The sequence below is a fragment of the Meriones unguiculatus genome, chromosome 2, assembly GCF_030254825.1.
Source record: "Meriones unguiculatus strain TT.TT164.6M chromosome 2, Bangor_MerUng_6.1, whole genome shotgun sequence".
Classification (NCBI taxonomy): Eukaryota; Metazoa; Chordata; class Mammalia; order Rodentia; family Muridae; genus Meriones; species Meriones unguiculatus.
The window spans coordinates 178,063,727-178,090,735 of NC_083350.1; the positions used below are offsets into that span (position 1 = coordinate 178,063,727).

The window sequence follows — 27,009 nt, forward strand, 5'->3', positions numbered from 1 at the left end:
AACATAAGTATCTCTCCATCCCAGGAAAGGAATGTGAATCCTGTGGTATGGGAAGCTCCCTGGCTCATCTGCAGAAAATACCTCTAGGAGTGAGTATGCCAATATTCAGCACTGCTGATAACCAAAAACAAACAAACAAACAAAAACAAAAAAACCTGAGATGGCTGAGAAAGATCAAAGCATTGGTAATGCAGAAAGGAGTGGGAGTGCTGTGAAGGTGTGTGACATGCAGGGACAGGGATAGGGGACTAGGCAAAAAGTGGAACAAAAAGAGAAATGCAGACAATGCAGAGAGGTATTTAATTTTCAAGTTTACAGTCAAAAGGAAAAAAGGGAATGGGAACAAGCAAGAAAAAAAAAACATAGAAAGTATTAATATAGTCATGAGGACTGAGCTCCACAGGATCCCACCTGAACAGAGATACAGAGAAAAAAGAACAAATCAGACCAAACTTGCAACTGCAGGGTCGTAGAAATCTGTATGCCTTTTTAAAAATTATGTTTTATTTTTTATTTTATTTTTAGAGACAAGGTTTTGTGAAGCATAAGCTGCCTTCAAATTATCTATGCAGCTGAGGATGACCTTGAACTTCCAATCTTCCTGCCTTCACCTTCCAAAGTCTGGAATTATAGGTTTGTAAGTTGCCTGATTTTAGATAAAAATTCTAGATTGTTTGGTTTGATGAAGTAATTGATTGTCAGGTGTTTGGTTTAGTTTGTTGCCATTTACTTATCTTTTTGCCTTATTTTTAATGACTTAAAAAATTATTCCTGTGTTTCATGAAATGTGTGTGTACACAAGCACCAAGTTTATGAGGAGTCTAGTAGAGAGGTGGAATCACTTGGGGCTTGAGTTACAGGATTGAGCAACCTCCTGAATGCTAGGGCTGTACTCAAGTCCTCTTGCCAAGAAAGAAGCACATTTAATGTGAGAGCCTCATTAGAATGGATCAGTGCTCTCTCACACTGTGTTTGTGTGTGTGTGTGTGTGTGTGTGTGTACATGTGTGTGTTTCTACACAAATCTGTAATGCCATATTTCGATTATTTTCTATTGTGACTTCTTGGTGAAAAATGATTGAAGGAGACCAAGCTTTGGAAAGCTCATTGCATGAATTCTGAAATAATTCTCTATTTCTACATGATTTGGAGGTATAGGGGAAAGAAAGATGCCGATGGTGATATTCTGCAATGAATGTGTTGCATTGAATGCAGTGGTACAGTAATACTGGCGAACTGCTTATTCTCCACTGTGCCTCAAGAATAAGTACACTGTATTCACGCACACAGAATGACATGTAGCCATGGACATGACTTACAACTGATACTCTGTAAATGTTTGCTAAGTTAATTAAATTATAACATATTATACAGATGTGGCATAAAATTTAATACAAATTGCTTTATGAATGTATTTCTATTCATAATGTTGGATAAAACAAAGAGACTAGAATGAGATGCCCAAATAATGATACAATTGCATCTTTATTATAATATTATATTCTTCATTTTAATATGTTTGACTAACAGTCAAAATGGAAGACATATTGTTCTGATATTTAATTACCAAAATGGGTTGCTTTAATATCAGAATTGATTGATCATGCAAAACTCTATTATTTAACTAGAAAAAGGATAATAGCAGGAATAGAGCCCTGTAATTTAAAGAAGCAACTATAAGTAATTCTGTCACCTAGGAGATATGGTAAATAAGTGGAATAAAATCCAGTTTCTAAAACAACCACTTTTCTTAACAGCCATTCCTTATTTTCCTTTGATGGAAAAATAAAGAATAAAATTTTGTTAATAATGTTTATTTCTAAAAATTGAAATAAAAGGTAAAAGAACAAAGTAAGAATAAGACTATATGAGGTCATCTGGTTTTTGATAGTAATAAAAATATCCAATATCTGATATATTTTATACATACGAAACAAACTGATGTTTCTTGAGTTAAATTGTTGTACTGTATTGTCCAACTATTTTTTCACATTGCATGCATGATTTTATTCTACACTATCTCATGATAAAGGCCACTTTGCTGTCATATTGTTTCTGAAACTTATTTGTCTAATAATAAATATATTTAAATAATCACCATATGTAGAACAAAAGCAAAATTAATACATGAAAAAGGAGTTTTTATCGTTTTTGAATCTAGTTGATTCTGGAAAAATGACTCAACAGTCAAGAACACTTGCTCATGAAGAGGACCTAGGTGTACTTTAGATTAAAAGTGAAAGTAACAGATTGAGAAAAACAGTGAAATGTCTTAAATCTAGAGTCACAGAGCTTATTGATATAGTAGAATTGGGTAAAAAGTAGATTTCATGCCATGTCTAGTAATTTGTCCAATTTAAATGCGTGTGTGCATGTATGTGTGTGTGTGTGTACATGTGCGTGTGTGTGTAATATTTCAAAACAATTTATTCTGAAATTAACTAAGTCAATGACCGTAAAGATAATTTGCTCAAGACTAGAAAGGTGTTAAATTCAGCTTTCCTCCCCACCTGCTTTCTTTCCTTTCCTCCTTTATCTGTCATCTCTAGCATTTCCTTTCAATGTCTTCACTTCAGTAGTTCAGAGTGTCTATAAGAGGATCCTACACACTGTGAACACGGACTTTCAAGAAGAGACAAAGAATTCTATCTTGGGAAAAAAAAAAACCTGCAGTTTATAAAAATGACTATTTTAGGTCTTTATCCATTCTTAGACATTGGTATTAAATTTGAGAAACAGTTTCACCAAATGTTGAACCCCTAAAAAGTAAGAAATCACATCCTTGAAAAAAAAGTTTCTAGATATGAATCAATAAACAAACAAATACTGGAAGTCAAGAAAACGTATGCTGATCTTTGTAATCCTACCATAAACCAAAAGACAAAATTATTATTGTCCATTGGTATTCTGATGTAGTTTAAGACACTGTTTATTCCAACCAAGGACTATGCATGGAGATAACCTAAGACCCCTGCACAGATGTCGCCCAAGGCAGTTCAGTATCCAAGTGGGTTCCATTGTAATAGGAACAGGGACTATCTCTGACATGAACTGATTGGCCTCCTCTTTAATTACCTCCCCCTCAGGGGGGAAACAGCATTACCAGGCCACAGAGGGGTTCATCCAGATGTCTTTATTATCTGTAACCGGTGGGCCTGTTTTTGGTGCCTTGAAAATGTGATAGGGCTTCCACAGCTATTCCTGCATATTTCTTTCATTCTCAACAACTCCATCTGGAGGAATTGAGGGTGGCAGGGGTGGCTCCATTTTGTTTCTCAGACTTTATCTTATGTTGACTGTCCTTGGAGTGACTTGGCCCCACTTTCGGTTCCTAGAAGGGCCACCTGGCCCTCCACCCCGCAAATTGTCCTGGATACTACAGAATGTGTTAATAGATAACTATAATCAGGCCTCCACTCCACAGGTTGTCATAAATACTACAGAATGTGTTAAATACCGTAGAATGTGTTAATGGTCTCTCCACCCAGCAGGCTATCATACAGATATCTTAGATATCTTTCGATTTGGCTAGGTGACTTGGAGCAATTAACCTAAAGGTAACCTCGATTGCTGAAACCCTCCCCCCCCTAAATCTTACACTTCCCTAAAACGCCAAGTCTTGGAATTCCCTGCTTGCGGTTTCTCTCTTTAAAAATTCTGCCTCCCTCCCAAGACTCTGGGCCCCACTTTTTTTTTTTTTTCTTTTTCAGGAAGAAAGCCTTTATTTAGTTACAATCCCAATTTATAGTCCCATCATTTCAGGGAAGTCAAAGCAGGAACAAAAATAGCTAATCATATTACATTGTTAGTCAAGAGAGTATACATTCCTGTTGCCTGCTTATCTGTCTGTCTACTTGTTTGCTTACTTTCTTGCTTTCAGCCTAGCTTTCTTCTCTCATTTATAGTTTAGGACTCTCAATATAGGGAATGGTGTCACCTGCAATAGGCTGGTTCATTATAGATCAGTTAAGACTCAAAACAATCCTCCATAGACATTTCCACAGACCAACTTGACCTAGATACTTTCTTTTTTTTTAATGATACTTTATTTACTTTGTATCCCCCCTCTAGTTCCTCCCCTCTCCCCTCCCAATTTCTCCCTTCCTTCCCCTTCTCCACACACTCCCCTCCCCAAGTCCACTGGTAGGGGAGGGTTTCTTTTTCTTCCTTCTGATCCTAGTCTGTTAGGTCTCATCAGGAGTGGCTGCATTGTATTCCTCTGTGACCTGGTAAGGCTGCTCCCCCCTCAGGGGGAGGTGATCAAAGAGCAGGACTATCAGTTCATGTCAGAAGCAGTCACTGTTCTCATTACTATGGAAACCACTTGGACACTGAACTGCCATGGGCTACATCTATGCAGGGGTTCTAGGTTATCTCCATGCATGGTACTTGGTTGGATTATCAGTCTCAGGAAAGACCCCTGTGCTCAAACTTTTTGATTCTGTTGCTCTCCTTGTGGACCTCCTGTCCTCTCCAGCTCTTACTATTATTTCCCACTTCTTTCATAAGATTTCCTGCATTCTGCCCAAAGTTTGCCCATAAGTCTCAGCATCTGCTTTGATAGTCTGCAGGGCAGAACCTTTCAGAGGCCCTCTGTAGGAGGCTCCTAACTTGTTGCCTGTTTTCTTCTTCTTCTGGTGTCCATCCTCTTTGCCTTTCAGAGTGTGGGCCCCACTTTCTATCCTTCTATGTCAGGGAAGATTGGCTGTCCTAGCTTAAGTTTGAATGAAGATCCTCCTGTGATTTGCAACAGACTCAACTCCTAGTGGTTTTTTGGGGGTCTGTCGAATTGGCTCCTTATGCTACAATTTCTGAATAATGTATTTTCCAAAAGCTCTAGCTTCCTAAATAAATAGAACACTATAGTATTTATTTTAGGAACTAATGAAAAATGAAATCCATGTTTGCAAATACTAGTAAAAGTTAGTCTGAATTTTCAGTAAAAATACTGTTTTGTGTTTTCCATTTACCTCTCATTCTTTACTGCAGGGTTTAAAGTCTTTTCAAACTTTGGGTACATACCTAGCAGTGGTATAGCTGGGTCTGGAGGAAGCACTATTCCTATTTGTCTTAGAAAGCGCCAGATAGCTTTCCAGAGTGGTTGTACCAGTTTACATTCCCACCAGCAGTGGAGGAGGGTTCCCCTTTCTCCACAACCTCTCCAGCATGTGTTATCGCTTGAGTTTTTCATCTTGGCCATTCTAATGGGTGTAAGGTGATATCTCAGGGTCGTTTTGATTTGCATTTCCCTGATGGCTAATGAGGATGAGCATTTCTTTAAGTGTTTTTCTGCCATTCGATATTCCTCTGTCGAGAATTCTCTGTTTAGCTCTGTTCCCCATTTTTTAATTGGATTACTTGGATTGCTGCTTTTCAGCTTCTTTAGTTCTTTGTATATACTGGATATTAGTCCTCTGTCAGATAAAGGGTTAGTGAAGATTCTTTCCCAATCTGTAGGCAGTCGTTTTGTTTTGATGACGGTATCCTTTGCTTTACAGAAACTTTTCAGTTTCATGAGGTCCCATTTATTGATTGTTGCTCTTAGAGCCTGTGCTGTTGCAGTGTTTTCAAAGCAAAGACTCATGTCCAAAACTTTGGAAGAGTACAGGGAATGATAAGAAAGAAGGGGAGATAGTCTGATGGGGAAAGGATAGGAGCTCCACAAGGACCAAATATATCTGGGCACAGGGTCTTTTCTGAGACTGACATTCAACCAAGGACCATGTATGGATATAACCTAGAATCTCCACTCAGATGTAGCCTGTGGTAGCTCAGTAACCAATTGGTTTCTCAAAGTGAGGGGAACAGGGACTATTTCTAACAGGAACTCAATGACTGGCTCTTTGGTCTCCCCACCCCCGAAGGGAGGAGAAGTCCTGTTAGGCCACAGAGGAGGGCTTTGCAGCCAGTCCTGAAGATACCTGATAAAACAGGATCAGATGAATGGGGAGGAGGTCCCCCCTATCAGTGGACTTGGAAAGGGGCATGGTGGAGATGAGGGAGGGAGGGAGGGACTGGGAGGGAATGAGGGATCGGGACACGGCTGGGATACAGAGTTAATAAAATGTAACTGATAAAAAAAATAAAAAAAATAAAGTCTTTTCAAATGACTCTTACAAAACATTCATTTCTAAGACATTATCTTTTCTCAAAGAGAAAAGAAAAGAAAAGAAAAAAACCGGGAACAAACAAACAAACACAATATGGAGAGCTTACAAAACTTTAGCTAAATGAAGGGAATCATTCTCTCATAATGTTAATAGTGCAGATTAATTCTTTTACTTCAGTATTAATCCTTCCTGTCCTCAGCTTACTACCACTCCTGAGAAATCTGGAATGTTCCTGATGAAGCCTGCTGAGCCCCTGGGACAGTCTCCTGGAGCACAATGAGCAGCACTGAAGTGTACTGTCAGCCTTCAGACCCCTTTCTTCAATCCCCACTGGGGTGATATGGTTGTCACAATCAATTCCCACTGCAGTGTCCTAATATTTATTTTTCGTTTTGTCACCAAACCTTGTATCTTTTGCCAGTTTCTCTCTGACACTTTGCTCAGCTTTTAGCAAACCCTTGCTCCTAGGGAATATTTTCTCTTTTCTCTATGCTATCAACTTAAATGTGCGTTTATTGGAGCTGCAAAATTTAAAAAAAAAATAAAACAAACAAACATTCAGCTACATGTGAAGGTCAAATCGGAGGATGTTGCTAGTGGTAGGGCATTTCCATAATAGAAATGGGGACCTAGGTTTGACCGTTAGAAAAAAAAAAAAAAAAAAGAAACACACACACATGCACACACATGGACAGTAAGTTTTCTATCATCTGATGCAGCAATTTCTTATGTATTATCTATCAATACTTTAACTATCATCATTCTTTCTCTCTATTTATGGATCAATCAATCTAGCTTCCTACCTACCTCTCTCCCTACCTACTTTGTGGTGCAAATGATTGAATCCATAGCCATCTGTATGCTATACTAAGACTCTACCACTGATTCCCCCAAGGAGAAATATCCAGTCATTTACTAATAATTAGTGGAGAGCTTTCCAACTCCTCTTAAGCATTATAGTGAAGTTAACATGTATGTAAGGTGTCACCAGGACTGGGCATGAGTCATTCTGATCGCAAAGCACATGAAACAAGATGGTAATGTTACTCTGGCCACAGGAGTGAACTATACATCACAGACTTAATCCCTAAGCATTTGTGTGTCAGTTGAGGTAAATATCTAAAGTCCTCCAGTTCAAGTACGAAAGATGTGAGACCATTATATCAATGAATAGGCCTAAACATACCAGGTATAAAATGGGTTCTTACTAAAATTAATCACATCTGCTCAGCTAGTAGCAATTCAAACTAAAATTAAAAAAAAATGTTTCAGACTCTAATTTTGTTTTATTTGTTTGCCTTGAGCTATTTTGATATGTTGTTTGGGCTGGCCTGGAACTATTGTTTAGCCTAATCTCTAGACGCTCTTATCTCAGACTTGAAGCCAGGGATTAAAAATATGTCTAATGCCCAGCTGAGATTGTTCTTTGCAAAGTATACACAAAACACTGTGAAGAGACCAGGACCAGGCAATGCACTGCCGCCATTTTGAACACATCTATCATAGTAGGCAACTCCTGGAACATTATAACAAAAAGCCCTGTTTTTTATGCAGAGTCTTTTCTAATTGTTAGGTCTCAGGATAAAAATTCTCTGTGAAGAACTATGTGCTGTTACTTTAGTAACAGTGATTTCTTTTTAGCTGCCCTTTACATTTAAATAGATGTTGTATATTTTATGTGGAAATTACACTTAAAACCACAACAATGTTAAATGTTTTATATTTCTCAAATAATCGAAACAACCCAGACAAGAAGAAATTTTAGTACTATTTTATAAGAAAGAAAACTAAAGCTAAAATACATGTAATTATTACTTTGTTTCTTTTCTCCAATTTATACACAAAATTTCTATTAGAAACAGAGCAAGCTTTAGGGGAGGATGTTCCTTGCTTTGTCCACTGTACGCAAAATTCAATTTGAAGCATTGGTTTACACTAAGAGCTATGTAATTTTGAGCAATGTAAGCTTTTAAGCCTCACAATCTTACTTCCACCTGCTGCTGATGATGAGTGCTGCTGTGATAATGAAATGAAGCACTAAGCAGGAAGCTAGGGTATGTCAGCAGCTAATACATAGAGGTCGTTACTAGTGACAGGAACAATGCTATATCTCAAAATGACTTATCCAAATGCTTTTTGGTCAGTACTTTATTGAGCTATCCTGTAGTCCAATGGGCTAGATTATGGTTGCTTATATGTGAAGTGAAAAATAAAGCCTTCATTAAGGACCAGGCTTAGTTATGATAGTTAGGATGGTTAGTACTCAGGAAGTTAGGTTTGATTACAGAAAGTTAAATTGACCACATTAGTTGTACAATTTCTGCAATGCACTAAGGTAGTGCTACACTGGTAACAAGCAAATGAAAACACAGAGAAGTTTCTTCTCTGCTCTTGTCCTCACATCCCTTAACTTGACTTCCCTGTTCCAATTCAGAATAAACCTAAATGAAATAAACCGACACAAACTGCATTTTTTTTCTCCTAATTCATTTTAGAATCTCACTGTTTTATTTCCATAAAAGCCATCAAAAATGTATTAGGTCTTTTTTTGTTCTCCTTCTACATCTTTTAAGTCACTCTCTCAATTAGTGCATTCATTTGATCGTGGGAAATATTAGTTTATTTTTATGACTATAACAAAATACCTGAAGCCAGACAACCATATAGGAAAATACAAGTATTTTTCTTGCAGCTCTGGAAGTTTTTAGGAAGGAACGGGCATCATCTAAGCCCTTCAGATTACACCAAAAGAAGGCTGATCTTATTGCACAGGTCAAGATTGCTCCTACAGCATCATTTCATTAAAACCATCTATACTTCTTTGAGAACAAGTTGTTAAAGACTGCCCAGCAGGCTCTACCTCATGAAAATTCTAGGATCCCAAATATTGTCAGAGTGAAGATTATGCCTCAAACATATAGCCCTCAGAAAAGAACCATATCAAGTCAAAGCAAAGGATACCTTATATTCATCCACATTCTCTTCTAGCCCTTCTGATTGCTCCATTTTTCTTGTTAGTTTATTTTCTTCCATCTACTCTTTGAATGTGGAGTTATCAGACACCTGTTCTACCTACAATTTCAATAAGTGACATAAATCTCTGTCAGAGCTTATTAGAGACCAGCTTATTTCTCACATCTCCTTTACAAATTTTAAAATTCTATGTTTCTATGTTATAACAAATTATTTTAATATTTCATGAATCTTAAAATGTGCAAAATGGAGCTTTGGATTAAACTCCCACAACCACATCTGTCCATCATGGTCCCCACTTATCAAATTATACCTTTTATTATTGTTTTCTACATCTTCAATCCATTTCAACAATAAACTCTGTTGGATATTTCTTTTAAGGTGTATCCTGAATCCTACCATTTCATCTCACTTGTATGCAATCCAAAACACAGTGATTTCTCACCTAAGTTGGCCTAGTAGTACCTTGGCACTCCTGTATGTCTCACTGTAGTTCACTGGCATTTAACTAGCCATTAGAGCACTTTATTAAATTTGCATCAAATGATACTAAATAACTGTGCTATACTTTTATGCAACTCAGATTGTAATTTAAACATTTGTCCAAGTTTAAGTGCTATGAAACTTGGCCTCCTGTAACTCCGACCTTTCCTCCTACCACTTTCTCTTCACATACTTGCTGCAAACATACCAGCTTTCCTCCTACGGCAGCAGTCCACACTTTTTAGTGGTCGGTCTGGTCCTTGCTTCTCTTTCTTCTGAGACATGTTTCCTCTCATGCACACATTATTAACTCTGTCATTTGGCTTTATGAAACTTTAGCAGTAGAGTGCCATATGAATTATGTTCTTTGCTCTTAACTCAGTTTAATATATTTTTCAGAGGCCTAACAATTATAAAATATGTAAGATAAGATAAACTTTATAAGTCAATGGTAAACAAGTAACAATCTAGCTCTATACAGAAGCTATGTATAGAGCAAGGATAGACCTCATTAAAAATTAAAATGGGATAGATATTTATGGATTGCTGGAGTCTAGATTGGGATGATCAAGTAGTGATAGGAAGAGAAAAGAGGGTAGTGGTCGGGAGTATTGGGTACTTGAGAAGTAGTATGGAAATGTAATACAGTAGAAAACTTCTAAAATATACACATACATATATACATATAAACACATACATAAAAGAAATTATCAAATAATAAAAGAAACAGAATCCCAAGGAAGTATCCAGTATGGAGATTGAGTTATTGGCCAAAGGAACTCCCCAAATAACCCAACCAATACCAAGACTATAGGTTGTTCCCCACAAACTGAAGCCAAGGTCCCATTGTTGAAGACAAAAACTACACAACTCGTTAAACATAGAAATGACACTAATGTCTACAAATAGCCTTAAATGTTATGTTCCAGTGTCTATGTTACAGGAAGAAATTCTGCAGTCCATCAAAAGAGGAATGCAAACACTAAGCCAGCCACAAGACCTTTATCTATAATGTTATTCTATCGGAAAAATAGACTAGGCCAATTCTGGCACAAATTAGTGAGAATAATCAACCAATAGCTGATCTTACTTCAGGCCCACACCATGAGATGAATCCATACATGATACTTCTTGTATAACCAATAACTTGAAACTAGATATCCAGGGGACCTAAGGTGTTGGGGGTTAATCTGATGCTTGTATACTGTTACCTGGCCACACCTATCTTTGTTACGTAAACCTATCTGATTGGCTGATTAAATACTCTACATATGGCAGGGCAGAATGGGATAGGTGTGGCTAAGGTTCCCAGGAGAATCATGGGAAACAGACAGAGGGAAGAGAGGAGGCAGGAGTATTCCACAATGGGTTAGCTTGTAGAAAGAACCATGTGTTCTGGAGGGAAGGACTCTAAGAACAGCATGAATGAAAACAAAAGATAAAAAATGTAAGCAAGTGTATTGGGATTACGGATGGAAGGTAGACAAAATGAAGATGATTAAGACATATGGCATCAGATGGGGTCTGGGAGATGGATGGTGGGGTTATTAAGACAGTGTAGTTAGAGTCTTTCAGATGCTCTCAGTAGACTCCTGTCATACGTTCGATGCACATCCCATCTGTCTTTCTAAATGAGGATTGATCATCTTACCCCATGTCCGCTCAATTGATTATCTTTTTTAGGTGTATAGATTTCATTATGTTTATCATATCTTATAGGTCTATATAAGTGAGTATATCCCATGTTTGTCTTTCTCCTTCTGGGATATTTCACTCAGAATGATCTTTTCTAGATCCCACCATTTGCCTGCAAATTTCATGATTTCCTCCTTTTTGATTGCTGAGTAGTATTCCATTGTATAAAAATACCACAATTTCTGTACCCATTCCACCGTTGATGGACATCTGGGTTGTTTCCAGGTTCTGGCTATTACAAATAGAGCTGCTATAAACATGGTTGAGCAAGTGTCCTTTTTGTGTACTTGAACAAACTTTGGGTATATACCTAGCAGTGGTATAGCTGGGTCTGTAGGAAGCACTATTCCTATTTGTCTTAGAAAGCGCCAGCTAGCAGTGTTTTCAAAGCAAAGACTCATGACCAAACCTTTGGCAGAGTACAGGGAATCATAAGAAAGAAGGGGAGTTAGTCTGATGGGGAAAGGATAGGAGCTCCACAAGGACCAAATATATCTGGGCACAGGGTCTTTTCTGAGACTGACATTCAACCAAGGACCATGTATGGACATAACCTAGAACCTCCACTCAGATGTAGCCTGTGGTAGCTCAGTAACCAATTGGTTTCCCAAAGTGAGGGGAACAGGGACTATTTCTAACAGGAACTCGATGACTGGCTCTTTGGTCTCCCCACCCCCGAAGGGAGGAGCAGTCCTGTTAGGCCACAGAGGAGGGCTTTGCAGCCAGTCCTGAAGATACCTGATAAAACAGGATCAGATGAATGGGGAGGAGGTCCCCCCCATCAGTGGACTTGGAAAGGGGCATGGTGGAGATGAGGGAGGGAGGGAGGGAGGGACTGGGAGGGAATGAGGGATCGGGACACGGCTGGGATACAGAGTTAATAAAATGTAACTGATAAAAAAAAATAAAATAAAAATAAAAATAAAAAAAAAAAGACAGTGTAGGTAGAATTTTCTGCCTGGCCCAAAGTAATAAGGCAAATATAGAATATAAAAATGTCTTATTATTTGTGATAGCAGATTAAATAATACCATTGCAATAATTATAGGGCTAATAATAAATAATATATAGCCCAACAGTCATTTTTATTTACTACAACATATGGAGCTTAATGTTATTCTTATGGGTTTCTACTCTATGCTAAACCATCATGGCATACTCTTGCATCTTCTCTTCCCATCCATCTGTTCCCCATGATTCTCCTGTCCTCAAAAGCCCAAGAACATTTGCCACACCTACCCCATTCTGCCCTGCCCAGGGATAGGACACTTAATCATCCAATCAGGTAGTTTTACACAACAGGAATAGATAAGCCAGACAACAGCATCAGACCAGCCCCTAAAACGACCCTTTTATAATAGTGACACAACAAATGTGCTAAGAAAATGACTCCTAATTACATTATGTTATATTCAATATACCAGTGCCTTATTCAGCCATCATCAGAGAAGTGTCACTTATTAAAAGAATCAATAGTAAATGACTTTGGGTTAATATAACAGCACTTATCATGGTGTCACAAAATAGCAAACAACCAATTAGGGTTGTAGACTTATTACTCTTTAACATACTGATCTCAGGTATTGCTGACTGGAATAAGATATAGAAGTAGGAAGAATTTCTTGAAACTCATCAGTCTCATTGAACACAGTTTAGAATGGTCTGACTGTTAGAAATGTTTGCAATTTTATATAGTAAAATATTGACAGTAACATTCAGTTACTGTATTGTGTCACTATATCATACTCAGAGCTATCACTTTGTATATACATAATCTTCTAGAATACACTTATATGTTTTTTCTCAAATACTTATTATGAAATATGATATCAGTTATAATGTTAGGAAGGAATAGTTATAAATGGGCTAAATGCTACATATTTTCAAAATAAAGGCAATATTTGGAGATTATATGTAATAAATCATATCATTTCCAAGTAAAATGATGCAATAAACGTGCTTTTCTGGTTTAAATTGTCTCCTTATACTAATGTAGCAGCTTCCCCTAGAGCATACCAATAGTGTTGTCCAAATATTTGTGAAAGCAAGTTTTATTTTATACAATTCTTCAATCTTTGGTGGAAGGGAACCTCTGATTCTTCCCCTTCTCATTCTACTATTATTAAAGATAAAATAGCTCTGCAAGCATTGTGCTCTAGAATTTACATTTTCCCATAATACAATTTATCCTTTTCAAATAAGTTCTATTAATGCATCAGTTTTTTAAAACTACATTTATATTCTATCTGTTACAAGAACTTCCGGGAATGCTGCAGTTAGCATTTATTGTTTCATCCATTTCTAAGTAATTCCTCACCTAATTCCTAGGGAGAGGGAGATCTGAAACAGTAAAACACCCAAACTGTCAAGATAGCAACAAAGTACATCCAGGGAGATTTCAGATTTAGTCTTTCTGCAAAGTCATCTAAATGTTCCATTAGGGTTAATTATGATAATGTATCACAAATAATTATAGAATCAGAGGGTAAGGAACTTTTTCCTCAGTCTGGAAACAATGTGGATTAGTATCTATCACAAAATCTAATTATGAGTCTGATAAAAATTGGAAAAGAAGGCCAGATGACAGTCCTTCCAAAACTTAAACTTACCTCCATATTTCATGATGTTTAATTTTAGTCCGCTCTCTGCCCTTATCTCTGAAACATTAACTAGGATGTCAGTAGCATGCTAACATGTTAAAATTACAAGTCTGTGACCAAATGCATTTTCTAAGCATGCTTAATGAGTGTTTTAATAATTCATGGTGAAGGTATTATAAAGTCAGGGCACTGGTTCCTCTCTTTTCTGTCATCTATTAGCTTCAATTCACTGTTATTCTATAGACTATACATTTTTAGCCTAAAAATAAAGAAATTTCAATGCTTCCTCATTTTTTCATTCTGATAAAGGAGCACATCCCATACCCTGTAGGACTGATGTTACCACTCAATTTATCTTGAACTGATTAGCTATTCCTGCATTAAAGATGTGGTCTATTAAGTTTGATTGGTGCTTTGAAAAGGGTTCTAGAATGTAAATTGTTTAAGCTGAAAACAATGAAAATCGGATTAAAAAGTGAGTTGCAAGCTGAAGGAGTCCATGTAATTGCAGGACCCTCAAAGTGAATGCAATCCAACCCTGTCTCCTGGTGAGGTTACTTAGGAATCCTTCAGACTTCCTCACAACTCCCCCGTTGTCTTTTAAAACACTGAGTGATTACATGAGGAGTGCAGAACAAAACACCAAAACTGCATCCATTTAAAAAAAAAAATGTGGAGAGACAACAGTAGTTATTGCAATTATTTCTTTTATATAAACTAATACTTTAAAAGACAAATAGTTATTAAATTTTTAGTCTTAAATTTTAGAAAACACATTATTATTGATACATTCCTGTGCAATAAAGCTATGGATATCTATCTATCTATCTATCTATCTATCTATCTATCTACCTATCCTTTCTGCAAGTATATGGGGTCTGTGTGCACATGTATAGACATGTGCAAAATCTTGGAACCACAAAAGAATTTTATCACCTTAGAATCTGTCTAATTTAATGTGACATTAGTGTGCAGAAGATTCTATCATGGATTGAGAATATTGTATATAGGCTTACATGTGTGAGTACTTGGACCCTGTAGCTAATGAAAGTGTTTTGAAAGGATGAGGACGTATGGTCTTGATTAAGAAGGTATGCCACTAGTTGTAAATGTTGTTTTTATTTCCTTAGATAGGGAGATGAGAGGAACATCCAAGCATGATGAATGCAAGACTTGGGTTCAGCCCAGTGTGTTTGTATCTAACTATCCCTAGGCCGAGGCCTGGAAGCTTCTAGCCTTCATACAATCTAATCTTCTTGTAAGCCTGAACCATGAAGGTTCAGCTTCCAGCCTCCATCTGCTATCCTAAGCCTAGAATATTTTCAGCTGCTTAGACTTAGTGCTGAATAAAATCACACTTTCAAGTTCTTTCTGAATGCTGGCTGGTTGGATCAACTCAGCTGTTCTGGCTCAAAACTCCTCTCCAAGCTGACTGATTCCAACTGGCTTCTCTCAGTTTCTGACTAAATTGCTCTGCTTGGAAAACTGCCTTTGAATGCCAAGAACTGAACTGAACTAAGTGTACAAATTGAAACTCTACTGTACTCCTAAACTCTACTGTACTATCTCCATGAAATCCTTTGCTCTCTCAATCTGTGCTGCTCTTAGGTAGCTTCTCTTCCTGTCTGTTCTCCAGAGAGTTGGGTATAGATTATCTCTGACTCATTCTGTCAGATCTTTATCTGATTTTTCACTTTGTCTAACCCTCAATTAGACTACATTGTTTGGGATAAAAGGTGTATATCAAATTTCATCCAGAGAGATTAAAGTGGTGTGTTCTGCATGGACTAAAGTTGGACCTCAAAAACAACAGAAATAGCAAAATGCCTATACACACATGGAAATTAAACAACTTGCTACTCAATGACAGCTGGGATAGGGAAGAAATAAAGATAGAAATTAAAGACTTCCTAGAATTCAATGAAAATGAAGGCACAACATACCAAAACTTATGGGAAACAAAGAAAGCAGTGCTAAGAGGAAAATTCATAGCAGTAAGTGCCATCAAGAAGAAATTTGAAACGCCTAATACAAGCGTATTAGGTCTCACCTGAAAGCAGTAGAAAAAAAAAAAAAAAGAAGAAGAAGAAGCAGACACACATAAGAGGAGTAGACAGCTAGAAATATTCAAGATCAGGGCTGAAATCAATAAATTAGAAACAAATGAAACAATTCAAAGAATCAATGAAACCAAGAGCTAGTTCTTTGAGAAAATCAACAACATACACAACCCTTAGCCAAACTAACTAAAAGGCAGAGAGAAACTATCCAAATCAGCAAAATCAGAAATGAAAAGGAGGACATGTTTATAGCAGCTTTATTTGTAATAGTCAGAACCTGGAAACAACCCAGATGTCCCTCAACAGAGGAATAGATACAGAAATTGTGGTATTTTTACACAATGGAATACTACTCTGCAATCAAAAACGAGGAAATCATATAATTTGCAGGCAAATGGTGGGATCTAGAAAAGATCATTCTGAGTGAGCTATCCCAGGAGGAGAAAGACACTCATGGTATATACTCACTCATATAGTCCTATAAGATATGATAAGCATAATGTAATCTATACACCTAAAGAAGATAAACAAGAAAGAGGACCCGGGGTAAAATGATCAATCCTCACTTAGAAAGACAAATGGGAGGTGCATTGGACATAGGAGAAAACAAGTAACAGGACAGGAGTCTACTGCAAAGAGCCCCTGAGAGACTCTACCTAGCAGGGTATCAAAGCAGATACTAAGACTCATAACTAAACTTTTGGCAGAGTGCAGGGAAACATATGAAAGAAGGGGGAGTTTGTATGATGTGGAAAGGATAGGAGCTTTACAAGGACCAAATATATCTGGGCACAGGAGTCTTTTCTGAGACTGACACTCAACCAAGAACCATGTATGGATATAACCTAGAACCTCTGAGTGGATGAAGCCCGTGGTAGCTCAGTAACCAACTGGTTTCCCATAGTAAGGGGAACAGGGACTATTTCTGACAGGAACTCAATGGCAGGCTCTTTGACCTCCCCACCCACCAAGGGAGGAGTAGTTCTGCTAGGCCACAGAGAAGGACTTTGTATCCAGTTCTGAAGATACCAGATAAAACAGGATCAGATGAAAGGGGAGGATGTCTTCCCCAATCAGTGGACTTGGAAAGGGGTAGGGAGGAGATGAGGGAGGAAGGGAGGGTTTGGGAGGGAATGAGGGAACAGATACAGCTGGGATACAGAGTTAATAAAATGTAACTAATAATAATAAAAAATTAAATTAAATTGAATTAAAAAAGAACTAATTAGATTTGCCACAAAAAAAAAAAGAAAGAAAGAAAGAAAAGGGGGACATAACAACTGACACTGAGGAAATCCAAACAATCATTAGGTCTTACTACAAAAGCCTAAATGCCACACAATTTGAAAATCTAAATGAAATGGACAATTTTCTTGATATGTTCCACTTACCAAAATTAAATAAAGATCAGGTGAATAGGATGAATAGTCCTATATCCCCCAAGGGAATAGAAGCAGCCATCGAAAGTCTCTCTAAAAAAAAAAAGCCCAGGGCCAGATGGTTTCAGTGCAGATTTCTACCAAATCTTAAAAGAGGAGCTAACTCCAATTCTCTTCAAACGATTTCACAAAATAGAAACAGAAAGATCATTACCAAACTCATTCTATGAAGCCACAGTCACCTTGATACCTAAACCACAAAGACCCAACAAAAAAGAGAGCTTCAGACCTATTTCTCTTATGAACATTGATGCAAAAATACTCAATAAAATACTTGCAAACTGAATCCAAGAACATATAAAAGATATCATCCACCATGACAAAGTAGGCTTCATCCCAGGCATGCAAAGGTGGTTTAACATTAGGAAATCCATCAATGTAATCCACCACATCAACAAACTGAAGGAGAAAAAAACCACATGATCATCTCCTTAGATGCCGAAAAAAACATTTGACAAAGTCCAACACCCATTCATGTTTAACGTCTTGGAGAGATCAGGGATATAAGGCACATACCTAAATATAGTAACAGCAATATACAGCAAGCCTATAGCCAACATCAAACTAAATGGTGAAAAATTTAACCCAATCCCACTGAAATCAGGGACAAGGCAAGGCTGCCCACTCTCTCCATATCTCTTCAACATAATACATGAAGTCCTAGCTAGAGCTTCCCAATAGCCACTAAAAACATAAAGTACCTTGGGTGACTCTAAGAAGGCAAGTAAAAGAGATGAAAGGGGAGGAGGTACTCCCCAATCAGTGGACTTGGAAAGGGGCAGGGAGGGTGAGATAGGGAGGGAATAAGGGAGCAGGATACACCTGGGATACAGAGTTAATAAAATGTAACTAATAATAAAAAAATTAAATTAAATTAAAAAAAGGCCTGTTTAAAAAAAAAAAACAACACTTCTAGCCTCTAAAGAAAGAAATTGAAGAAGATATCAGAAGATGGAAAGATCTCCTGTGCTCATAGATCGGTAGGATTAACATAGTGAAAATGGCCATCCTGCCAAAAGCAATCTACAGATTCAATGCAATTCCCATCAAAATACTAACACAATCATTTACAAAAAGAATTGAAAGAACCATTCTCAACTTCATATGGAAAATCAAAAACCCAGAATTGCCAAAAGGATCCTGTACAACAACAGATTGTCTAGAAGGATCTCCATCCTTGATATCAAGCTGTACTACAGAGCAATAGTAATAAAAACTGCATGGTACTAGCATAGAAATAGAATGGTGAATCAATGGAACTGAATAGAAGACCCAGAAATAAATCCATACACCTACTGATACTTGATTTTTGACAAAGAAGCCAAAAACATACAATGGAAAAAAGACAGCATCTTCAACAAATGATGCTGGATGTCTACAAGCAGAAAAATGCAAATAGATCCGTATTTATCACCCTACACAAAACTAAAGTCCAAGTGGATCAAAGACCTCAACATAAAAACAGACACACCAAATTGGTTAGAAGAAAAAGTGGGGAAGAGCCTGGAACTCATTGGCACAGGAGACAACTTCCTGAACAGAACACCACCAGCACAGGCTCTAAGATCAACAAACAAAAAATGGGATCTCACGAAACTGAAAAGCTTCTGTAAAGCAAAGGACACCGTCATCAAAACAAAATGACAGCCTGCAAACTGGGAAAGGATCTTCAGCGACCCTATATCTGACAGAGGGCTGATATCCAGAATATTAAGAACAAAAGAACAAAAATACAAAAACAAAAGAAGTTAAAAAGCAAAAAATCAAGCAATCCAAATAAAGAATGGGGTATGAAAGAAACAGGGAATTCTTTGTAAAGGAATATAGAATGGCAGAGAAACACTTAAAGAAATCTTCAGTGTCCTTAGTCATCAAGGAGATGCAAATCAAAAAGACCCTGAGATTTCTCCTTATACCCATCGGAATGGCTAAGATTAAAAACTCAAGTGACAATTCATGTTGGAGAGGATGTGGAAAAAGGGGAACCCTCCTTCATTGCTGGTAGGAATGTAAACTTGTACAACCACTTTGGAAATCAATCTGGTGCTTACTCAGACACTTAGGAATAGTGCTTCCTCAATATCCAGCCATACCACTCCTAGGCATATATCCAAAAGATGCTCAAGTATACAAGGACATCTGCTCAACCATATTTGTAGCAGCTTTATTTGTAATAGCCAGAACCTGGAAACAACCCAGATGCCCCTCAACTGAGGAATGGACACAGAAATTGTGGTACATTTACATAGTGGAATACTTCTCAGCAATTAAAAACAAGGAAATCATGAAAATTTCAGGCAAATGGTTAGATCTAGAAAAGATCACCCTGAATGAGGTATTCCAGAAGCAGAAAGACACTCACAGTATATACTCACTTATTAGTGGGTACTAAACCTAAAAGATAGGATAAACATACTAAAATCTGTAAACCTAAAGAAGTTAGGCAAGAAAGAGGACCCTGGGTAAGATGATCAATCTTCGCTCAGGCAAACAAATGGGATGGACATTGCAAGAAGGAGAAAACAGGAAACAGGACCAACCCACCACTTTGTCTCCCTCTTGGCTCTTGCCTTCTCCTCTCTTACCCTCTCCCCTTTCTCTGTAGGGATGCCCCCTTCCTTCCTCCTGTCATGTCTGGCTCTCTCCTTCTCTTGCTCTCTTTATCTCCATCTAATAAACCTCTTTCGTATAAAAACTCATTGTTTTATTTGGCCTTAACACAATCACAATATATGCATACATATTATATGTACATAATAGATATTGTATTCATGTATATGTACTGTATAATACGGGTATATAAATATTTGTATATAATATATAATATACAAGAGAAAAGAAGCTCTGTTTGAAGTTGTTCATATTACAGGCTTATTGGGCAGAAAAAAAGGTGTCATATTGAAGTTTATACACTGTGCTGAACGGGAGAATTACTAACTAAATACCTAAATAAATAACAAATACTTTTTTTTTATTTCTCAAATGAGAAATGTTATTTCTCATTGAAAATGTTATATCTCATTAGACATTAATTTATTGAACTAAGTACGAAAATTATATACCAAGGAAGCTCATAAGCAGCACACATATATTTTAACTAACGTTTAAGAGTAATTGATTAAAATGGTCATGGAAACATGAAATTCTGCTCCTTACATAATTACAGTTTCAAGTCCTCCTCCTCACTCTGGTGAGCGTAAAGCATGAAGTTTAATACAAAGAAAGAGCTCAGAATTCCTAATAGCATGGACATCATCTCTTCAAAGAGCCACAGCTACTTTCCTTTCTTAATACCACATTTTGGGATGGCGAGGAAGTACAGACTATCACATGTTCTCAAACTTGGTGTTTCTAATGTTTTGGAATGAATAAATATTTGCTTGGGGAAGTGTCCTGGGCCTTATATCATATTAGTCACCCTATGATTTCCATCCCAATATGGACTCCAGACTATGTGCAGCATCCTCTAAGCCCAGTGGAGAGGTATAAGAGGCAAAGTTTGCATCCCTGATATATTTAGTATCAAAGCATGGCTACCCTAACACTTGGTCACTTTGCCTCTGCTGAAGTGCTCTTCAGATTATCATTTGTTTTCAATTCAACAGGAAACATGTATGGCATATAGTTCCTTTGTCCAACTTCAAATGTGGACTGTGAAAAAAAATCACCTTACCAGTGAACTGTTATGTAATTATGCTAGTTTACAAGGCTATTTTAACTTTTTACAATTTGTTTTATGAATCACATTTTATAAGCTTCACGCTATCATTAATAAGTCAGCCTTCATTTACTTCCCAGGAAAACACACTCATCAGAGAAGTACTTAATTAAGGTTAAACTATTTCATTAAATGTCAAAGACTCTCGTCTTTGATCTGATGATATGTGTGTCATAAATAAGAGATTAAACTTATTTTATTAGCACTGTTCAGTGTGAGTAGGGAAATATAAATTTCTTGATGATTTTAACACGAAAATATGAACTACTTTAATAATTACAGACATTGGTGGCATGACGACTATCTCTCTTTAATAATTTATAATATTAGAAATGTAATAAAAATTGAAACATATCCAGATAACTCATTACAAACATAGCCTTTGGACAGAGAACAAAGTAAGACTTAAGTAACACTAACAAAGCTATTAAACAAATACCTTTTTGCTTAAGCAAAAATTTAGCCTCATTTTGCAAAGTCAGATAATACAGTATAACTGACATAACTTCAAAAGTGAAATTATATTAATAGGTCTCACTCAGCTACTAACCAAATATTTATTTCCATATACCTATTCAAGTACTTTAATAAATATCTACAGAAACTGACATTTTTCTTTCAAGAGGCTAATTTAATATAAGTTAGAGGGATTGTCTTACACTGGCCATATGTAGTCAAGTCACTGACTTCTATGAGAGTTAGAGACATTGCATTAATTTTTCTTGAAAGTGAAAATAAGCTAGGTGAACCAGCACATTTAGTATTGACCTATTCAAAAACAGTACTTACGCCATTGAGGAATTGGAAGAAGCCAGATCTCAGCCATGTAGTACACTGCACTTTCCCAGCTAAATCCTGCTGGCTAATAAACATGGCGACAAGAATGAAGAATGCAGAAGTCCCTTAAGCTTAGCAAGAGGGTTCTAATCTTACAAGGAATATATGAACTGACGTAATAGTGAGAGGAAAGAGTACTGGTAACTGATAGAACGAAGCAGAGCACCATGGAATGTGAGGACATCTAAACTGAGGATAAAAATGAGACCTAGACCTATGGAGGATGGCTCAGAGGCCAGGGCTTTGCAGCCAAGCTTGGTGATCTTAGTTCCATCCCATAACTCACATGGTGGAAGGAGAGAACTGACTCCTGTAAATTGTTTTGAGACGTCCAAAAATACACACATGCATTCACACACACACACACACACAGAAACTCATACACACACGCTCACACATACAAACTCACAGTCTAAATAAATAAGAAATAAAAATGAAAAACCAAAAGTTAATTATTTGTATCCTCTTAGACTATTGAAGTACCATTAATTGTATTAACAAATCCATCTGTTAACAACATATTCAGGTACACAATTCAAAAATATATTCTGCTATTCTTAATTTTTTTTATTATTCATGTATGCTCAGTTATTTGTGATCTATTAGCACCTAAGGTTTTATTTTTACACACAAATGCACGTTTAAAAATTTATTCCTAAGCTAAGCATGGTAGCACACCCCTGAAAAGCAGAATTTTTGAGATTTATGCAGGAGGTTTTTAACTTGAAGGCTAGCTTAGGCTATATATAGAAAAAACTGTCTTAAGATTAGAGAAAGCAAAGGAAAGGTGGAGTCCAAGAGATTATACATGCTTCCTGGTTTATGATGGAGTAATCTTCTGACAAATATATTGTAAGCAGAAAATACTAAAAATAGACATGAAGGAAACTGTAGCTTAGCAAGGTAGCATGCCAGGAGTGTTGGCCGTTTGCTTTGCTATGAAGCCTGTACGCTGAAGCTGTCTCAGTAACCAGTGCTGTCCAACATCCTGACACACTGTCATTCCTCACAATGCTGGGCCACAAAAAGGATAAAGATCCAATGTGTGATTTCTAGTGAATGGTGCCAACTCTGGTCTTAAAGGAGAGAAAGCCTCAGGGAAACCTTGTGAAAGTATGGGATGGCCTATATTTTAGTAAGACCTCAGAGCAACATCACAAAGATAGGATGAAAGCTGACCACAAGACTCTTTCAATAAAAAAAAAAAAATACTTTGGGTAAACACGAGGGACGTCAAAAGTCAAGCAAAGATGGTTGTCTAAAAGGTCTGATAAAATCTCCTAGAAGAAAATGACAAAATCCTGAGTGCCGTGAGTTTTGAGAATAAAGGGGTCAGGGGGAAGGACCTCTTCTTTTCTCCCCTTCATATTCCAAAGCAGGGGCATGCTTACTCTTGTATAAGATGCCTGTGACCCAGGCTTAGTCCTCCTCTTTCTTAAACCTGGTAACCTTATAAATGTGCAGGTCATAAAGGAGTTTCATTATTTAAATTCTGACACAAGCATTTATTCCCTAACTTTAGTTAACATCATTAAAGTATTTTTGCAACATTGGAGAACTGAAATCAGAAAGCAGTTTACAGCAAAATTCTTTGGTAATTTTTCTAAAGCACTGAGAAACAAAGAGCTGAAATTTCCCACATAATGAGACACAAAGGCAGCTTGGATACAAAGAGAAAATACTTGAAGCATTACTATGCTTGCAAGGGAGTCTGCAGTAGAGGTCAAGCAAAGCTAAGCAAAACAAAACCAGGTAACAATTACAGAAATCAGGACTTACCCGTATTTTGCAAAATTTGCCCAAAGTTTCATTATGGATCGACTCAAAATTTCCTCAGCTCTCGTGTAATTAACTCTTCTTCCCAGAGGTAAACCAAAGACAAATTCAATTTCATAGCCATGCATCACTCCCATCCATTCCGGCCAAGGCAGTTTGGAAGATCGGTGTTCGAAATAGTAGAAAAAGGCATTGTTCTCAAGCTCTGCAAATTTCTTGGTAAACTCCAATGCAGGGCATATGATGTTATAATCTCCAATAATATCATCCAAAGCTTCACGGTAGACTTCTGGTGTCTGGTCACCTAACCAGTCCACATAGTAGAAGAGGATTGCTTCCTTTCCCAAGCTGCTCACTTCTGGGAAATACATATTCAAACCTTCTTGAAATTCCCCCCTAGTGATGAGACTGTCGTTGTCTTTGCTGAAACCAGGAGCACCATACACGAGGAAAGCTGTCCCTTCATCTTTGTTAACACCCACTAAGATCTGAGTAGTTTTTACCTGTCCGAGTTGAAGCAGTGTGTGGGGCATATCAGTGAGAAAATCACCATCCACTGTTGGACCGAAGTTTATCGATAAGAGGGAATCAGAGGGAAGAACGAACCTTTCATTCAGAAGGATTTCCTGAGGATCTTTATTTTGAAGGCATTTAATCATCTCTGTCTCATTCTCCGTTGAACAACCAGTAAATTTAGCTAAGGTCAAGGTTCGGTTTCTGGCTTCCACTGGAGATTTTACTGCCCAGGGGGCATTAGAGGAGCCACTTTGCAAAATGGCTCTTGTAAACAAAGGGTAGCTTTGGGGACAAAGCAAATGTAAGCTAACTGAGGCTGCTCCTGCGCTTTCTCCAAAAAGCGTGACACTTTTGGGATTCCCTCCAAAAGCAGCTATATTTCTTTGGACCCACTGAAGTGCCAGCTGTTGATCAAATAAACCCACATTCCCTGGAGCCTCAGAATTTCCAGGTAAAGCTAGGAATCCTAGGGCACCTACTCTATAGTTCATTGAAACTACAATAACTCTTTCGACCCGAGCTAGAAATTTCCCATCATAAACAGGTAGCGAGGATGTCCCAGTCTGAAAGCCTCCGCCATAGATCCACACCATTACAGTGGCATTTTTGGGCTTAGGAGCTGGAATCCAAACATTCAGATACAAGCAGTCTTCACTGAGGTTCGTGTTTGGATTCCACATTTCTGATCCCTGGAAGCCTGGGAAAGCTTGATCTATGTTCTGATAACAAGAATTTGCATATTTGGTGGCATTCTGGATTCCAGTCCACTTGTTTAAGGGTTGTGGCTTTTTGAATCTTAGCCTACCCAGAGGAGGCTGTGCGTAGGGGATTCCGAGAAAGGCAGTCACTGTGCCACCGAGAACTGGCAGGCTCAGCCCTCGGACTCTTCCAGCCTTGGTTGTAATTACATCTTCTTCAGTGTGTGAGTTCCCGAAAAGCATGCAGAGCAGAAGAATCCACAGGAGGAACTGGATTTGTGTGGTGGTGGTACACTGGGTCTGCATGTTGATTTCTAAGCAAAAAGTGAGCAACAAGAGTTTCAGCAGTTTTTATGTGCTGTGTTATGGTCCAGTGATGATAATCACTAAAGTTCAGTAGTTCCTATTCAACCCAAATTAGGAAGGGAAGAATAAGTGATCTTGTCTTGGAAATACCATTTTTAAGAATCTGTAAGAATTTTCAGCATTGTAAAATAGGCATTTTGTCCCAGCACATATAACATCATGCACTATACATAGCCATATCAAATATGGAATCAGCTAGGGGTGGACATGTCAAGAGCAATTTCTATGTGATTGCAGGAGAAAATATAAGTACATGTGTTTCTGCAATATTATAGCAGGACTTTATTTGATTTTATTTATTTATTTATCAGGATTTTATTTGACTTTATTTAATTATTGTGTTGTAAAGTTCATAAACAAAAATATAATAGTCTCAATTATTTGTGTGATAGCTGGGATAAGAGAGAAATTGAAAAGCAAACCCTAAACCAATTAAGAACTTTGAAGAATCGGGAAGTATTAATCGTTTGCCCTCCTCTTTTGTTCCATGGTTCTTTTCAAAGTCCTCCTTTTCAAAGAAGCACAATTTCCTTCTATATAATCTTAGTTTATTCTTAAAAGAGAAAAAGACAATTCATAAAAATGTTAAGTAAAAAACTAAGCGATTGCAAATTATTTGTAAACTCAATACAAACAAGCCAGCTTTCACTACGAAAAAATATTAATGTAGGCGTAAAGCTATTGTGTAATTCAAATATTGATATCTGTACCCATTCCCCCATATCTGGTTGCAGTCCTTGTTCTGAGAATCTCCTGTCTCAATGTTATGTAGACACTGCTCCCCAATTGTTCTCTGAGATGCCAATAAAGCAGCTTACAGTAAATTGCTGAGCAGAGGAGAGAAAAGGCCTGGACTTCCTGTCAGCCAGTGGAGGAATTAGAAGAGGAAAGAGGGGATTCGGTGGTGGGCAGGAGATATCAGTGAAGGGCTAAGGAGCTGGAGCAGAAAAAAACACAAAGTGCAATTATCTTAGGGACATTGGCAAATAGGAAGCCAGATTAGCTTAGAGGGTTACAAATAGAGTAATAACTGCTCAGTTATTGTGTTGTAAAATTCATAAACAAAAATATAATAGTCTCAATTATTTGTGTGATAGCTGGGATAAGAGAGAAATTGAAAAGCAAACATAGTTTTATGAAAATAACATTAAAAGTTAAAACATGGGTTCTTGAAGTGTGCTGTAGATGGGTTTTAGGGAAGTTCTCTGAAATTTATTATATAAAGATCAGGATGTTCTCCTTGAATCACCTTCTCCTTGGTGAGAGACCCTAATGCTATTTAGGTGGGAGAAAATACTACTCACTGGATATCTAGTGATTAAATCCTAACAAATATGTAAATAAACCAGAGTGTGCAACATTTGCTTTTGACTCCCATACTTAATGACATTTCCATATAATTTTATCAGTATTATATTTATTCAAAATAGGCTTACTTTATGCAATAAGTCTGTGTATACCTTGATTGCTATGGTTATAAGTAGAGGTTTTAACATCAAGTCACAGGTTTTATTTTATACTTTTTATATCCTCTATTTTGATACAATTGGGTATATTCTAAGATCCATTAAATACAATACTCAAACATACTATTGTAATGTTTCATAAGACATTTAAGGATTGTACTCACAATCAGTGTAATTTGTAGGTAATGATAAGCAAGCTACATGGAATAATAAGATAAAAGTTCTAGTAACCTCACAGTTATTAAGGCAATGTATATTTGGGAAAGGAGATAT

At 37.2% G+C, this 27,009-nt stretch overlaps 1 protein-coding gene across 3 annotated transcripts in view; it reads right to left on the minus strand.

Annotated features, from left to right (window-relative positions):
* Bche (butyrylcholinesterase) overlaps window positions 1-27,009 on the minus strand; it is a 68,176-nt gene that overhangs the window by 37,596 nt on the left and 3,571 nt on the right. For all 3 annotated transcript variants that reach the window (XM_060378441.1, XM_060378440.1, XM_060378438.1), the window contains one exon: window positions 23,694-25,218. In XM_060378441.1, coding sequence (XP_060234424.1) covers window positions 23,694-25,210 — 1,517 coding nt within the window. In that variant the 5' untranslated portion in view covers window positions 25,211-25,218. The remainder of the gene's footprint in view (window positions 1-23,693; window positions 25,219-27,009) is intronic.